The 15479-nt window shown below is 52.9% G+C and overlaps 7 protein-coding genes; 6 read left to right on the forward strand and 1 right to left on the reverse strand.

Moving 5' to 3' along the window:
• Positions 1–408: 408 nt before the first annotated feature.
• On the forward strand, positions 409–1958 carry RCC_11291 (uncharacterized protein; the record flags this gene model as incomplete). XM_023776513.1 has 2 exons in its annotated part: positions 409–910; positions 967–1958. 2 exons carry the CDS (start codon positions 409–411, stop codon positions 1956–1958), a joined length of 1494 nt encoding a protein of 497 aa, XP_023632281.1.
• A 1369-nt stretch (positions 1959–3327) lies between these two features.
• Positions 3328–4063, forward strand: RCC_11292 (uncharacterized protein; the record flags this gene model as incomplete). XM_023776514.1 has 3 exons in its annotated part: positions 3328–3347; positions 3412–3583; positions 3638–4063. The coding sequence occupies 3 exons, from the start codon at positions 3328–3330 to the stop codon at positions 4061–4063; spliced, it is 618 nt and encodes a 205-aa protein (XP_023632282.1).
• A 3062-nt stretch (positions 4064–7125) lies between these two features.
• Positions 7126–8360, forward strand: RCC_11293 (uncharacterized protein; the record flags this gene model as incomplete). XM_023776515.1 has 2 exons in its annotated part: positions 7126–7630; positions 7681–8360. 2 exons carry the CDS (start codon positions 7126–7128, stop codon positions 8358–8360), a joined length of 1185 nt encoding a protein of 394 aa, XP_023632283.1.
• Positions 8361–9152: 792 nt separating this feature from the next.
• RCC_11294 (related to translocon subunit) lies at positions 9153–9734 on the forward strand (the record flags this gene model as incomplete). XM_023776516.1 has 4 exons in its annotated part: positions 9153–9155; positions 9277–9481; positions 9540–9635; positions 9700–9734. The coding sequence occupies 4 exons, from the start codon at positions 9153–9155 to the stop codon at positions 9732–9734; spliced, it is 339 nt and encodes a 112-aa protein (XP_023632284.1).
• Positions 9735–10941: 1207 nt separating this feature from the next.
• RCC_11295 (probable Probable NAD(P)H-dependent D-xylose reductase xyl1) lies at positions 10942–12008 on the forward strand (the record flags this gene model as incomplete). XM_023776517.1 has 3 exons in its annotated part: positions 10942–10980; positions 11033–11926; positions 11979–12008. 3 exons carry the CDS (start codon positions 10942–10944, stop codon positions 12006–12008), a joined length of 963 nt encoding a protein of 320 aa, XP_023632285.1.
• A 363-nt stretch (positions 12009–12371) lies between these two features.
• On the reverse strand, positions 12372–13006 carry RCC_11296 (probable NIP7 protein, required for efficient 60S ribosome subunit biogenesis; the record flags this gene model as incomplete). XM_023776518.1 has 2 exons in its annotated part: positions 12372–12497; positions 12557–13006. 2 exons carry the CDS (start codon positions 13004–13006, stop codon positions 12372–12374), a joined length of 576 nt encoding a protein of 191 aa, XP_023632286.1.
• Positions 13007–13193: 187 nt separating this feature from the next.
• On the forward strand, positions 13194–15227 carry RCC_11297 (related to NOC3 protein, required for maturation and intranuclear transport of pre-ribosomes; the record flags this gene model as incomplete). The annotated part of the gene is made up of 1 exon (XM_023776519.1): positions 13194–15227. The coding sequence occupies one exon, from the start codon at positions 13194–13196 to the stop codon at positions 15225–15227; it is 2034 nt and encodes a 677-aa protein (XP_023632287.1).
• Between the last annotated feature and the right edge of the window lie 252 nt (positions 15228–15479).

The following is a 15479-nucleotide window of genomic DNA, read 5'->3' on the forward strand; positions in this document are numbered from 1 at the left end:
GTGCATCGGTCCTTCCCGCTGAAAACTTCCACAAAGTCCTCTTGATTGCGATGGGGTAATAGCTTCGCCAGAACTTACTGTTCGGGTTCATCGTGGCTTATCATACCACCATACCCCTTGGGTGGGTTGCATGTCACGTATCCCCATGGGAGTGTGGGCTTGGTGAATGAAAATATTTTCATCTGGTGGTGAGATGAGAGGTTCCAGTCTTTTTTCCCTTCCCCTTGGTTCGTTCACACTTCCATTCGGTACCTTTCACTCCACCCGTGGCCAAACGCTCCATGGTATTTCAGGCTTCTATGTACGGGATGATATGACTAGCTCGCCAGCTGCTTAACACAGTCTTGTCTTTTCGCAAGCTGAGATAGCTTGAGGAACGGAGAAAGTGATCGGGCAACATACATCAAGATGTTCAAGAAAAAGTCGAACCAATCTCGCAGTCCCGAACAGGCCGGATCGAATCCGACCTCCAGAATGCATTCACCCTACATGTCCAGAACGACGAGTGAGGAGGGCACAGATCCCAACAACTCGAATTCAACATCTGGAGCTCCCTCACAATCGCACATGTCATCCGGCATATATCGACTGCTCTCTTTCGTATCTGCCAATAACAGAAACAGGACCGCTCCCACCTCGCGCGGCGACATGAAGGCAGCTCCAGCAGAAGCGGCGTACGAGCCATCCGTATTGCTGATTGTGGCTGGAGGAACTATTTGCATGCAAGACTCGGCCGAAGGACTGGTCACCTCAAAGCTCTTCCTCGATGAGTGTCTCACGCCCAAGCCACTCTTCAACGATGGAACGCCGGTTCCTGTATCGCCTGTGGTGGACGAGCATGGAGTCTCGCGCGAAGCCCCAACTCTCCAACTCCCTCGAGACAGGAACGGCGCGAATGTGCGATGCACGGGTGAGTTGAAAGGCCACCAATGCGAATGGTAGCAGTGAAGTTGATAAGTGCCGCAGTACTCGAGTTCAATCCACTTTTGGACAGCTCTACCGCCCATTCGCCGACGTGGAATCAGCTGGCTCGAGTGATTCGATCAAACGAAGCCAGTTACGACGCCTTCGTGATCTGTCACGGCACAGATACGCTGGCCTACACAGCTGCATCACTATCGTTCATGCTAATGCCCAATCTCGAGAAAACGGTTGTACTCACCGGAGCACAGCGTAGCATGTTCTTCGCTGACAGCGATGGCTCRGACAATCTCCTTGGCTCCATTGTTCTGGCCAGCCATCTGCGCATCCCTGAAGTGGCCGTGTACTTTGGTCACAAACTCCTTCGTGGCACGCGCATCACCAAAATCAGCGCTTCGAGCTATTCCGGCTTCGAGAGTCCAAATGCTGGACCACTAGCCAGCGTCTCCGAAACTGGTATTGTCGTTCACTGGGACAATCTCCAACATCCTACACCTACGATGACAGCCAAATCAACCAAGGACGTGGTGGAAGTTGACAGCAGCAAGGTTGTCGTACTGAAAATCTACCCAGGAATCACCTCCGAGTTGGTTGATATCATCTTCTCCTCACCCCACATCCGCGGTGCCGTTCTCGAGACTTTCGGCGCTGGAAACATGCCTCTCTCCATCATTCCTACGCTTGAAAAGGCCGTCAAACGTGGCGTGGCTATTGTCAACGTCACCCAGTGTCTGCACGGAAGTGTGAGCGACGCATATGAGCCAGCACGCAAATTGGTCGAGGCAGGTATCATGCTTGGGTACGATATGACCATGGAGGCGGCTTATACCAAGATGGTATATCTGCTCGCATGTCCCGGTCTCAGTCCCGAAGATGTTCGCAAGAAGATTTCGGCGAATATCCGGGGAGAGCTGACTCCGCCAGAGCCTTCGAGCATTGGGAATGGGCCGTTCTCCATTGCGCAGCTGCCTATTCGATATGAGCGGACTATGCCCGGCCACTTGTCGGTTGACTATGGACAGCAGACTCCACTGTGATTGATTTGACACGAGGGAGTTTGCGGGATGCAAAGTCGTCCATTTCGTTGCGAGGTCTTACATATGCACTCGACATGCATGCGTGCTCTGCAATGCACTCCACGACAAGGACATTCTGAGTGCAGGGCATGAATTGGCGTTTAGCACGACGCCTTGGAAGCTTTGGTATACTTTACAACGTGCTATATACACCCGCGATTCCTGGAATAAGTGAGCATACGCGGACCATACGCAAATCGACGTGGTGGTACAGCGAACACCATATTCTAGGGTTAGGGTTGGGGTAGTATAAATTCGACCGGAACCTCGACAGGTAGCTCCAATATAGCCCGCTTTCATCCAATACGATAAGACACGCTTGTGCTTTGAAATTATCATCCTGTAACTCTCCGTGGTGGTGTGTGGTTTGGAATAATGCCTTAGAAGACATTTCTAGTACGCAACTGCAAGTGTATTTAAGGACCCCTAAATGAATGCCTCTTGAGTTTGTGACAGCCGGAGTCAACTACATCCGCAATCCGCCTACCAATTCCCAGAGCACGACATGCGAGGAGTCTTCGTCCTTAACGAGCACTTTGAAACAACGCAGGAAACACATCGTATCATGAAGACCAGCATAAGTTGCTGCAATAGAAGAGACACCATGCATAAAAGCATAAATCAGCACACTCTGGAGTCAGAAGCCTACATAAAAGCAGACATCATGACATAAATGCTTCGCAATCCGGCCCCGACTTCTACACACGGAAAGTCCATCTATTGCAACTTTGGAGCGTTGTGCCCTTATGCCCAGAGACGCGCTTTTTGGGCATGTTTTGATCGATTGACATATGCATCATTATTACATTGTGAATTGGAATGTCCAGAGAATACGAATTCTGTACGAGAGATCGAGGTGACGCTAGTTAAGACAAGCATTTTCGTGCAGTCAATGTCCGCGGAGTCCGAAGTCTATTGGAGCGCAAACCAGAACGGGCTGGAAGACATTGGCAATCCGTTGTTGCCATATTCCGAACAGGGTCATCATGGGCCTGAGACCTGTGAGTAATAGTTTCAAGCATGGATTCCGCCTTAAAAAGCACCAAGGACAGGTCAACACGCAGCCAATAGCGAACGCCTTTCTCCGTGTTGTTCTACAGCTCGGCATCCGGAAGCAGGAAATCTCCATCACCGGATCTTCCGGGAGCTTACCATGTGGAAACTTTCGGATATATCCAGCATCATCACCGCATTTTGTCATCATAACGGTAGAGAGACAAATACCCAGGCGTTCCCGCCCTCTGGAACCTTCAACTATGAATGTGTGTGAATTGACGCTTGCAAAATACTCCCACCGTTGGTCCGCAGGTTGACAGCAACTCCATCAACCATGGTGGCTCTCCAGGAACGGTAGGAGCTGGCCCCGATCGCATGCACACTGAAAACGTTCGGTATTGACATGGAATGTTGACAGTCCGAACAATATGTTCCTCGCGACCGTGCCCGCCATCGCAGCAATCTCCAATCTTCTGCTTCTCGCCTTCGCACGACAATACATCACCAATGACCTGGTCAGCCTCGTCGCCGCCGTTTATGCATATGCAAGTGTTCCATTATGCGCCTATGGACTAGTGGGAGTAACCATGGTAAGACAGAGCGACAAAGGCCCGGTATTACCACAGACTAATCGACTGGTGCAGAGGAAACCAAAGTTCATAGCCGTGTTCGCCAACTTCCTCTTCCTGGATGCGGTTGTGTGGGCACTGTGCAGGTTCCTGGTCACGCAACTGTTCTTCATCTCCATAGATGCCGATGATGTCTGTAGTGTCTACAACCCGAGATGGAGTCCAGAGAATTTCCATCACGACATCGTTACGAGCGTTCGGAGATTCCAGGATGCTCGTATTGGACACCTCGCCCTTCGGAAACGGTGCCAGGTGCAGTCAGGAGCATTTCAGATCGTGGTGGTCTTCCTTTTGCTGGCTCTCGCGGCGGCACATGGCTCAATAGCCATGAAGATGCGACGTTATTCCAAGGAGGTGGAGAAATCGAGTCAACTTCCGGAGTGCCACACCGAGAGCGAGAAGCCGGCCTTGATGGTCAGCACAGAGCGAGATCTAGTTTGATTGCCTTGTCGAATGGCGAAGCCGAGCAGCAGCCGATGTGCTCCGCACACGGCATGTGGAATTCTCACAGGATGAATAGGTGTCCTGAGAGCTGCCAGCGGTGCTCGCCTAAGAATATGAGCATCATGATTGACGAACACGATCATTGAGGACATCCAGCTGTATAATGGGTACCGTCTGCTGATATGCCCCTAACGATTTTCCGGGACCTGCATTGATAATGACTATTAGAAATATTTACCAGACACAAATCACATTGACGAACTTACTATCAACCCAATGTTCTTCATCAACAAACAAACCATCCTCAGTGAGTTTGGAAGACCTCCAATGCCGCGTGTCACGCTTGCTGGGAAGTCGAACGAAGCATGGCACCGGGAAATGCCCACAACTGTCGCATTCGCATCCGCAGTCTGCTTCATGCCAGCCGATTACCTCACGTTTGTGAGCGCAGTACATCCTGTTGAAGGCGATCCACGACGGGCCTCCATACTCTCGCGCGAGCCCGAGAAGACTAGTTTTAATCGCAGGATCGWGATTCCCTGGTATCGAGTTGCTCATGAAGCGAGGTTCGTGCCATTTACACAATGGGGCAGCCGTTGGAAATCGGCCAGCATAAGTGACGAGGTCACAGTTCACACATCTCCTTCTGCCCGCTGCTATTTCTCGACCTTCATTAACGTATCGGCGGCGGGCCTTCCTCTCGCATCGCGATGCTTTCTGGTCCCAATCTCGAGGCGGTGTGGGTACGGTGAGTAAAAGTGCTTTGCTAGTGAGTTTAAGAGCGGTGCGACTTGATACTGGCAGATAAGTCACGATCTCCCAGAGCAGCTCGAGTGGCAAAGTGGTGATATTGGCGGCAGTAAAGTCAGCGCTCATACTGTTCGCCTGGAATCCAGCCATGTGAAGAGCAGCAGAAGAGGTCATTGGCGGGTGGTCAAAGGATTTTGGCTCCTGTTGGTCTTGCTTTGTGCGGATTTCCTCGAGGCGAAAGCACTACAATGAGCGAGATTTTTACTGAAGATAAAAACTCACAGGGGTGGGCCTGAATGACCATATCATGGCGTATGTGACCTCACCCGCGGCATGTCTCAGAGTCAATCGAGGTATGGCTCCTGCGACTTCGTCTGCTGGCCAGATCCTGAACAGACAAACCAAACCTAAGACCATGTACGCACCCGCATCATGTGACACTTGTGATCGACGATTCCGGAGGGTGAACATGGCCGCAAGTTTATCTTCAGAGCAGATGAGGGTGAACATGTCGAAGCCTCTCCACACGGGTGGATTGGTCGATACCTATGATGAAACGCACCGTTGAGGTGTCTTGATTTCTGCAAGAATCGTGGCACGAAGGAAAACAGGATTTCGAGACTGCTAGCCAGCTGTGATGCCTTTCCTTTGGAGATGCGAGCCGATGAGTTGCGTAGAGCCCAAGGGCGAACCCTTGGAGGTCGCAAGGCCTGACATACGCAATTTGTGATGAAGGCAAGCGATCTGTTGAGTGGCAGTGGCTGAGGATCAACCAAAGGTCTGCGTGCGGCCCGTTCACGTGGCGGACAGGGGAGTATTCCTCACCTCCGTTTGAGATAGTCGGCATACACCGAGCGACTCTGATCGAGCTGTTGCGTGTGACGACAGGAGAGACAGAACCTGACATGGGCATCTGTAGATGGTCACGTCGGCTCAGATCAGTCAGATGTGAGTATGTGAGATCTCGGCCGTGCTGCAGCATGTGGAATTAGCACGTGGGACTTGCATCTGTGCATCTGCATCTGCATGCGCGGCGCCTGCTCCCGCAGTCTTGGATTAAGGTAATGGCGGCGCTGGACGTTGACGAACAAGCGGTCGCACGAGAACGAAGATGGACGCAGTTCCGCCGTCTGACATCTTCCTTACTCGCATCGGGAAGGTGGCAGCTGGGAGATACACCGTGACTTCAGGCGGGGTTTTCAGATCTATGAAAGTCGCGTAGCAAGCACGGATAGGTGCATGAACCATGTGTCGCTACAAGCACCGGACCAGGATGCGGGATGCGGGATTCGGTACGACCTGCGGAGGTGAAATCGTCGAGACGTACAGTATACAGCGCCGAAACGCCGCTCTGTAATTCTGAATAGCAAAGACATCTTGCAGAAGTCTTCATTTGCCAGGTCAAGGCAGCGGTCCGTGTCAATCAAGCGTCGCCGCTGGGCGGGAAGTCCACGCGAGTCAGAATCGAAGGGGCATGCTGTAGAGTGGTGATGAGAACATCAAATCGACTGGATACGCTTTCAACTTTAGGCCAGGAGCCTGGAGATGACTGTCCTGCCGTCAATCGTGTTGCCAGCAAGATTGGATGGACCCTGATGAGCGTGAGTAGAGTTCTGTAGTGCGGACCTCAGGGTGTGAAGTTAGATGTGGCGGCGAGACATCTCAAAATGAGAATGAGAAAGTGTTGTGCCATGGGGCGGTGCGACCGCCGATGTTGTGCATCAAGGGCAGGAATGTGCGAGTGAATGAAAATGCTCGGGATGCTCCAAGTTTTGCCGATGCTGGGATGAGGGCAAAGAAAATAATCGAGCTCCCGTCCGCCCATCAGCGCAGGGGCCTTGATTTGTTGAAGCTGGAGCGAATTTGATCCTCGAGTGCCGTGCAAGCGGAGCACATACTCCTTAGACCCATCTGATTTTCACGCCCAATCTCCATGATGCGCGAAGTCGAGCCTCTCCATCCCTCCTTCTCCGTCCTCCTTTGTTGTCCACCATCCCACTTTGCCCAATCTTCTCAGCGCGTGCTCGGTGCGTGACAAAAGGTGCGTACCCCTCGGCAATACAAAACACAAGACGAGGCCAAAAGTCTCCGACCGGGAGTTTGGGATTCGGGCGAAGCGTTGCGCCCATTACCATGTCTCGAGTCTTTTTCTACGTCGTTCTTGCCATACCCGCATTGTGGACTAATTTTTCATGCCACGCGACAGACACCTGATTGTCTCCGAAGCTCCCGATCCACCATTTGCCTACGACGCCGGGTTCCAGAGACCCTAAGTCTACCCGACTCTCACCAAGCGAATCTTCGCAGCCATGTCCTTTTACGACAACGACAGCGGCTCCTGGTCCGCCTCCAATCGGCAGTCCTCGTGGGAGCACCAACAGGCACCGCCATCACGCTCGGGCACCGGGTCCGCCGTGTCGCAACGGCAAGAATCGAACGCATTCGCGTCGCAATTCGAAGAAATCGACCGAGCAACAGACAACTTGCTTAAGAGCGGCAAATGGTTTCCCGGCCAGACGCAGGCTGCGGCAGGCGGTGCGGCTGCCACTCCACGTAGGGAAAGCTCCGTGGGACGAAGCTACGATTTCAGCTCAGACCCTCGGATGGGTGGTGGACCATCGCGACAACCATCCGTGAGCGAGCACGATGCGACACGCCCGGCCTCTGCTGGTCTACAAAACTTTTACGCCGGACAACGCTTCCCGGGTGGCCGACAAAGCGAAGCCGAGCAAATGCTGCAGGCGAAGCGCCGGATGGCTGCTCAGCGTGAGCGCGAACTGCGTAATTACCACCAGGAGCAGCAATACAACAGAAGTGAGTGGTAGCATCGAATGTGCACCCAGACAACAGACTGAWAGGAGCAGAAGCGGTTTCTGGTCAAAAGTCCGATCGTTCCATGAGTCCAGCAGCGATGAACGAGGAAGATCGTCGCGAACTGATTGCACGCCAGCACCGCGCGCTGTATGGCGACAATTCCAGCCTATACAACGCAGATGGAACTCGATCCTCCAGCCAGGATGCGCGAGTCCCTAGCGGCGGCCGTGGCGCATCCCCTCTTGCCTTTGATCCATTTGGCAGCCAACCTCAAGCAGGTACAGATGGGCCCGTACAGATGCCACCAAGGGATCGCGCAGAGAACACGACGTCTCCAGTCGCCAACTCCGCTGCTCAGCAGGCATTTGGACAGTTCAACGAACAAGCCAGCCGCACGTCAAACTCCTCCCCCGGCGCATCGCCGCCCCTTATTCAGGGGCAGAAGGGCAACTCGTCTGGAGTGGCACCGATTGGCACGCGACCCACCCAGGCACCAGGCATGAACAAGCGTTCCACGACACCACTCACTCCGTCATCTCTCAGCTACGGATTCAACGCGAGTGATGGCCAGCAGAATCCCAACGCTGCCAAGGACGAGCGTTCGACATCGGCCGCGTCGAATCCTGCTCTGGCCGACAAAGGCGTCAGTCTGGGAAATTGGGGCAGTAACAGCGGCGTTTGGGCGTCCGGCAAAAGCACTTTGGCTGTGCAGCCTTCCGTCTGGGGTTAGGACCCTCGCTCGAAGAGAAGCTGAGACGGCACGTCAAACGACAGGAATCGGTCGTTTTGGTGGGTATAGCGATGGAGTTTCCTTATTTATTGGTTGGTGCTTTCCGGTGGGCGCGGCATTCCCAGCATTTGAAAACGGTGTTTGCGCTCTTGCAGTTGCGAAGAGATGGACGAAGGCAGGTCGCCGTGCAATTTATTGATTCATGATTTCGCGGGTTGGAAAGGTATATGGTGGAGCAAACGGGAAGGAGTTTTGCAGCGTCAGGTCGGGTTCGCCCACTGTAGGACGCTTTGTGGCGTGGGCAGCGTTTACTTTTCATTCGAAGGGACACAAACATGGGATTCATTGTCATCTTTATGGGAGGGTAGCAGGACTGGTGGGACGGACTGGGAGTTAGGAGACACTCATACCCAGATTTGCGAGGACATTCGCTTACATGAACAATGAAAATTCGGGCGAGTCCATGCATTGTTCGCGTACACTGCTCGAGTTGCTATCAAGTGTGATGAACGAAGTACTTTAGTTGAACGTGGTGGACAACGTACGCCATTCGGCTTGTGAACTTGTGAAAGCCTTTGGGTGGCCTCAGGGGCGCAAAGAAGCCGCTCGGACTTGAAAGTTGAGACCCTTTCTTCTCGAAGCTTGGAGTTCGCGATTATGTGTCCGCATTGACTTCATCCACCGCTCGCTTTACATCCACAACACTTCTTCCATCAACCCATCAGACGATCTGCTCAAACTTCTATTGCATCGAACTGAATCGGACCTTCGCATACTTCTAATTTCAGCAACATGGTACGTGTCAACAGCGCAAATGCTCTAGMAATGCCAGGCACGCGCATTCACACATGCGCGCACTCCCGCGCGAACGTTCACAGGCAGGAAACCCAATGCTAATCACACAACGCACCTGTAGTCAGCTCCACGCCCCCAGTCACCGGTAAACTCGCAGGCTTCGACCGGCACCACGACCGCCCGCCCAGCATCACCGAAACCACCAGGTGGCCCAGCCACAGCGATCAGGAGGAAGGCGGCTGCAGACAGAGCGGACAAGGTTGCCAACACACGGCCATCGAGCACTAGGGCTGCAGGTGCGGGAGGCAGCAGCAGCACGATGTTGCGTATGTGGAGACGGGGAACTTGGCAACGCATAGGAATAGCAAGGCTAATTGAGAGCAGGACTGTACACGGACGAGTCGCCTGGACTCAAGGTTGATCCCTTTGTCGTCATGGTGTTGTCGATTGGATTCATCATCAGCGTGGTTGCGCTGCATAGTAAGATCTGCTTCCCATCCGTATATGCGGCCATGGTAGTTACTGACACTTCCCTCTTCCACAGTCATTGCCAAATTCACCAAGAGATTCTCCTCATAAACGGCTTGAGTGTACTGTGTGAAAGGATTGTTGAGGGAGAAGGGAAGAAAAGCATGCAAGGCGTTTGGCGCAGTGGCCTCGACGCTTGACCGCGATGTCCACAGAGAGCATTTCCGTCTCTCTTGCGTGCCGATTTGTCGAGTACCCAGCATTTGGACGAGTCTGGAGCGGCTGTGTCGAGTGTTGTTTTCGAGGCCGTCTGCGAAACTACCTACCGTACCCCAGCAGCGATTGTATACCATCTTGACATTTGTACTACTACATTTCCCTGGTCAAGGCAAACCTCAATTTAATCTACCAGCGCTCATCGGTACATGCCGATACAGCCGAGTACACCAAGCAGCAGTTATTGTTGATCTGACCAGACATCGAATCATCTATGCACTTCGCTCACATCGGATGCTGCGCTCGCCGACGAGGCTGTGTGGCCCATGAGTGAGCCAGAGATACCGCCCTAGATGTGCCTCGACGATCGAGCAACAAGCTTTATGAAGCGTCTTGGACGGCGCCTGATCGCATGAGCATTAGGACTTACGAAGGACGGCAGCCAGATCTCCTTGCCCTGCTTCGTGACGAGTGAATCCAACGCCCCACGGAATCCTAGTTGTTTCAAATGATGCACCTCCACTACGGGAAGGCATTATACAAGCTGATGAGAATTCGTAGGATGATGGCATGGCGAAATATTGCATCCACCAAGTTTGTTTCTATGGAGAACCTCAAACTCCCGATCCAGCCGCCAGCCGCCATAAGCCGTGTGAGTGCGCCTCACAGATTTTAGATTATCCGTAAAGATGATATTTAGCCGTGAATCGCGAATGTGGAGGACGTCTTCCGCTGCAGTGCGCTGCAATCAGCCTCTTCGCGATTGCCCCACTCCCGCGTCGATGGAAGGGCAACCGCGATTGGAGACGACTTCTGCCGGGCGTTCAGCATGCAAACTGTCTCGTGTCAAAAGCATATATCTCCTAAGCCGCCGACAAAGGTGCCGGTTCTGACCAACTAGCTGTCTTCAATGAGTCTGCTGCAAGGATTCCGAAGGCAAGCTCGCTGTCGACTTTAACCGCAAGAGCAACGTCACTGACTTCATATAATAAACAGATCGGCTCTGTTTTCTCCTCGACCAACTTTTTTCCCTCCACCCCCAACTGCTCTCCCTCGACTTCAGATCGTCAAGAACAGACACTCTCATCGACAATACGCAAAAATGGCTTCCCCTGTGATTAAGCTCAACAATGGCAAAGAGGTTTGTTCAGCACCTCTCGACACAGCATCGCTAGACACGCTGACTTTTGCAGATGCCCCTTGTAGGCTTCGGTCTCTGGAAAGTCAACAATGACACTTGCGCCGACACCGTCTACAATGCCATCAAGACCGGTTACCGCCTGTTCGATGGTGCCTGCGATTATGGCAACGAGAAGGAAGCTGGTGAGGGTGTCGCTCGCGCCATCAAGGACGGCCTTGTGAAGCGTGAGGAGCTCTTCATCGTCTCGAAGCTCTGGAACTCCTTCCACGAGAAGGATCGCGTTGCTCCCATCGCCAAGAAGCAACTCGCGGACTGGGGTCTCGACTACTTTGACCTGTTCATCATCCACTTCCCTGTCGCCATGGAATACGTTGACCCATCTGTCCGCTACCCACCAGGTCTCTACAACAAGGATGGCAAGCTCGCCATCACTAAGGCGCCTCTCCACGAGACCTACGCTGCCATGGAAGAGCTGTATGAGCAGGGTCTCATCAAGGCCATTGGTGTTTCCAACTACAACGGCGGTCTGCTCCTCGATGTTCAGCGTTACGCCAAGGTCCTGCCTCAAACCCTCCAGATCGAGCACCACCCATACCTCGTCCAGAAGAACCTGACAGATCTGTGCAAACACCTCGGAATTGCCATCACTGCATACTCGTCTTTCGGCCCACAGTCCTTCCTCGAGCTCGACTCTCAAAAGGCAAAGGACACGCCTCTTTTGTTCGACCACGAGACTGTCAAGAGCATTGCTGATAAGCACGGCAAGACACCCGCACAAGTTCTGTTGAGGTGGTCCACACAGAGAGGCATTGCTGTCATCCCCAAGAGCAACAACCAGAGCCGGTTGGCAGCCAACTTGGACGTCTGCAGCTTCGACCTCAGCGAGGAGGACATTGAGCAGATCGCTAGCCTCGACAGGGGCCTGCGATTCAACAACCCTACTGATGTAAGTTGTTCTCCATTCGCGTCAGCAGGATCTCGTGCTGATCTCTGTACAGTGGGGAATGGAGGTCTCTATCTTCGCATAGACACTTCTCGTAATGGTAGGCAGGGACTGGATGACGAAGTTTATGATCATTGTCGTTGTGGCATGGAGTTATCCTTGATACACTTTAGATGTAGCATACCGTATGACATGGATGCGGAAAGCCATAATCCGCTTTTCTTCAACTTTTGTCGACACAGCTCTTCTTGTCCACTGCTTCTCACCTCCGTGCCGTCTGCAGAATATGTCCCCGATACTCCTCTCTTTGGCCGCCCCAGCCGCGGCATTGGCTGGCTGAATGTGTCTGCAATCTCGCTCTCCTTGCGCAGACTCGGAAGGACTCAAGCTGCGGTTCTATTCCCGCTCGTGTTGACGATCATGTGCGACTGCTATTGTCTCGTCTCTCTCAACCGGCAAATAGAGTATCCTCATCACGTAGATACTCGCCAACATCCGCCTGCCTGAAAGTCACAATGCCAGTAGGATCCAGCTTTCTCGCCTCGGCGGTTGATCTCGCAGTAACTCCGAATCCCTGATGAATCAAAGTCAGCATGTCATTTTCACAAGCTTCCACAGCAGATATTTCCTTACCAACGGTGTGTCGTTCAAACTCATAACCACCACTCCAGCGTGCTCAGGCGCATCCTCACTCCATCGTCCCACATGCGCCTTGACAACATGTCCACCGTACAAAAATGGCATTTCACCGTTCGCCTTCACCCACACCTTGTACCGTGCGTGCGGCGCAATGACATCCAGTGCGGTGATGTGTAGACGAAACTTTCCGGTCTTTGTGAATTTTCCCAGGCAAGTTCCAAGGGAAAGAAGCTGATCCCGTGCGACCGAAACGGCGAGATTGGCGAGGGATTCGCGGACGTAGTACACGCGATCGCCTGAGATGCGGAAAACGAAGCGGTCTGGTGTTTTCTGTGGTGTCGAGCTGGGGAGCGTATCGGTAAGGAGATTGTTGAGAGAACGGCCGGTGTAGTTTGCGAGTTTCTCGAACAATGTCTTCGTCTCGACGTCTGTTAGTGGGCGCATGGTGGCGGTGTGGTGGTTATGAGGATGGTGAATGGAGGATGTGTCGGGGATGGATTGATGATCTTTGGGATCTCTGCTTGGAAAAATAATTTCCCCACACTTCCGATCTCGAAAAAGTTCATTGGAAGGTTACTTGGACTTCCATCCTCCCTTTTACATTCACCTACTCACCTGGATTCCATTCGAGATGGGCGAACCGGCGATTAAGAAGCGGCGGCTGAGCCCTCCTGGAGATGAGAATGGAGCTTCCGCCGCTCCAGGATTTCTGCAGTGGGATTTGGRGCAGGATTACGAAAACCGATCGCGCAAGAAGAAGAAAGAGGCCAGCAAACAGGATCGGTTGATGATCAAGACACAGGATGGTCAGATCAAGGAGAACCCGCGATTGGATGTCGTGGAGGAGAAGGAGACGCCGCAGAAAGATGAAGACGCAGACAGTTTTCTGGCAAGCGACGACGATGAGGTTGTGGTGGAAGCGGTCAAAAAGCCATCTGTCCCCGTCAAAGAGCAGATCAGACTGGCCAAGGAGGAACTTGCCCGCCTAGCCGCTCAGCTCAGTGAGAATCCAGAAGAAAATGTTGGCCAGCTGGGAGCGCTCGCCGAAATGGCCAACGCGCACAATGTTACAATCAAGAAGCTGGCAATGGCGACGCAGCTCGCGGTATACAAGGACATCATCCCTGGATACCGCATACGACCGCTTACCGAAGCTGATATGGCTGCGAAGACGTCTAAAGAAGTGAAGAAGCTCCGAGCTTTTGAGCAAGGTCTCTTGCATGGCTACAAGAACTATGTCACCGCACTGGGACGTCTCGCAGTCTACAACCCAAAATCCAAGCTGGATGCACAGTCTGCCACGGCACYGGCAAGCGTTGCCATCTCCTGTGCATGTGCACTGATGACCAGCGTGTCCCATTTCAACTGCCGGCCGGAATTGATCGCGATCCTGGTCAAGAAGTTGGCAAGTCGTAGCGTAGATGCCGACTTCATCAAATGCAGGGAGGCGATTGCGCAACTTTTCGAGGAAGATGAAGGTGGCCATGCTTCGCTGGATGTCGTAGGGCAGTTGACACGCATGATGAAGGCGAAGAACTTTTACGTTCATGAGAGCGTGGTCAACACATTCCTTCATTTGCGATTGCTGAGCGAATTTGCGCACAAGGCCTCAACCAACTCCATCGACAAGGATGCTCCTGACGCTTTGGTATTGAAGAAGCCCAAGCAGAAGCGCGAGTTCCGCACGAAACGAGAGCGCAAAGTGCTGAGAGACCGCAAAGAAGTCGAGAAAGAGCTGAAAGAGGCTGACGCTGCCGTTTCCTACGAGGAACGTGATAAGAACCAGTCGGAGACACTGAAACTTGTCTTTGTGGCCTACTTCCGCATCCTCAAGGAACGTACCCAACACCTCATGGGCGCTGTACTGGAAGGTCTTGCTAAATWTAGCCATCTCATCAACCAAGACTTCTTCGGCGACATCCTCGAGGCCCTGAAAGATCTGATCGACGAGGCCAACGCTGCACTACTCGCGCCAACTCCAGATGAGGCCACTACCGACCAGGACCTGGCTGCAGACGACAAAGCCCAGCGAAATGCGACCAGAGAGTCCCTGCTTTGCATCATCACAGCCTTTGCCCTGCTACAGGGACAGACAGATGTGATCAAGTCAGCCAATAGTCTCAATCTCGACCTCACTTTCTTCATCACACACCTCTACCGCACCCTGATCCCGCTTTCGATGGACCCAGACATCGAGCTCTCGGCAAAGAAGACACAGCATCTCGCAGATCCGAACCATCTCCCCGTTCCGGGACAGTCAGAAAACAAAGTCAATGTAGCCACAACGACCGTCCTCCTCCTGCGATCTCTTTCCGCCGTGCTTCTACCTCCGACAGGAACAAAAAGTGTTCCTCCTGTTCGCGTGGCTGGATTCACGAAACAATTAGCGAGTCTGGCGCTGCATGCGCCGGCTAAGACGACTATTGCGATTGTGGAATTATTGAAGCAAGTTACGAAAACGCATGGCGGGAAGGTGGCGAGTTTGTGGAATACAGAGGAGAGGAAAGGAGATGGAGTATTCATGCCGCTTGCAGAAGGAGTGGAGGGAAGTAATCCTTTTGCTGCTACCGTGTGGGAGGGAGAGCTCTTAAGATGTCACTTTGACCCGAGGGTCCGGGAGGGAGTGAAGGTTGTTGAGGGAAATGTTCGGACAGCGAGAGGATAGTAGAGAGCATGTAATTGTTGGGGTTCGGGAGCGATGGACGTTTGGCCAGCATCTATCGAAAGTGGACATGTCAACTCATCTGGWGTCTCATTTCAAAGCTTACGTCCTCACTCCTCACCGGTCGAAACGTGTAGCCATTCTACACAACAAAGGGCAGTATACCAATTCGTCAGCTATGCTGAGGTTGTTGCGGCACCATTTCATTCACAAACATGTGATTTTCGAGAGAACGTGCAAATGTTCTTACCGGAT

Source organism: Ramularia collo-cygni, assembly GCF_900074925.1.
Source record: "Ramularia collo-cygni strain URUG2 genome assembly, contig: RCC_scaffold29, whole genome shotgun sequence".
Taxonomy (NCBI): Eukaryota; Fungi; Ascomycota; class Dothideomycetes; order Mycosphaerellales; family Mycosphaerellaceae; genus Ramularia; species Ramularia collo-cygni.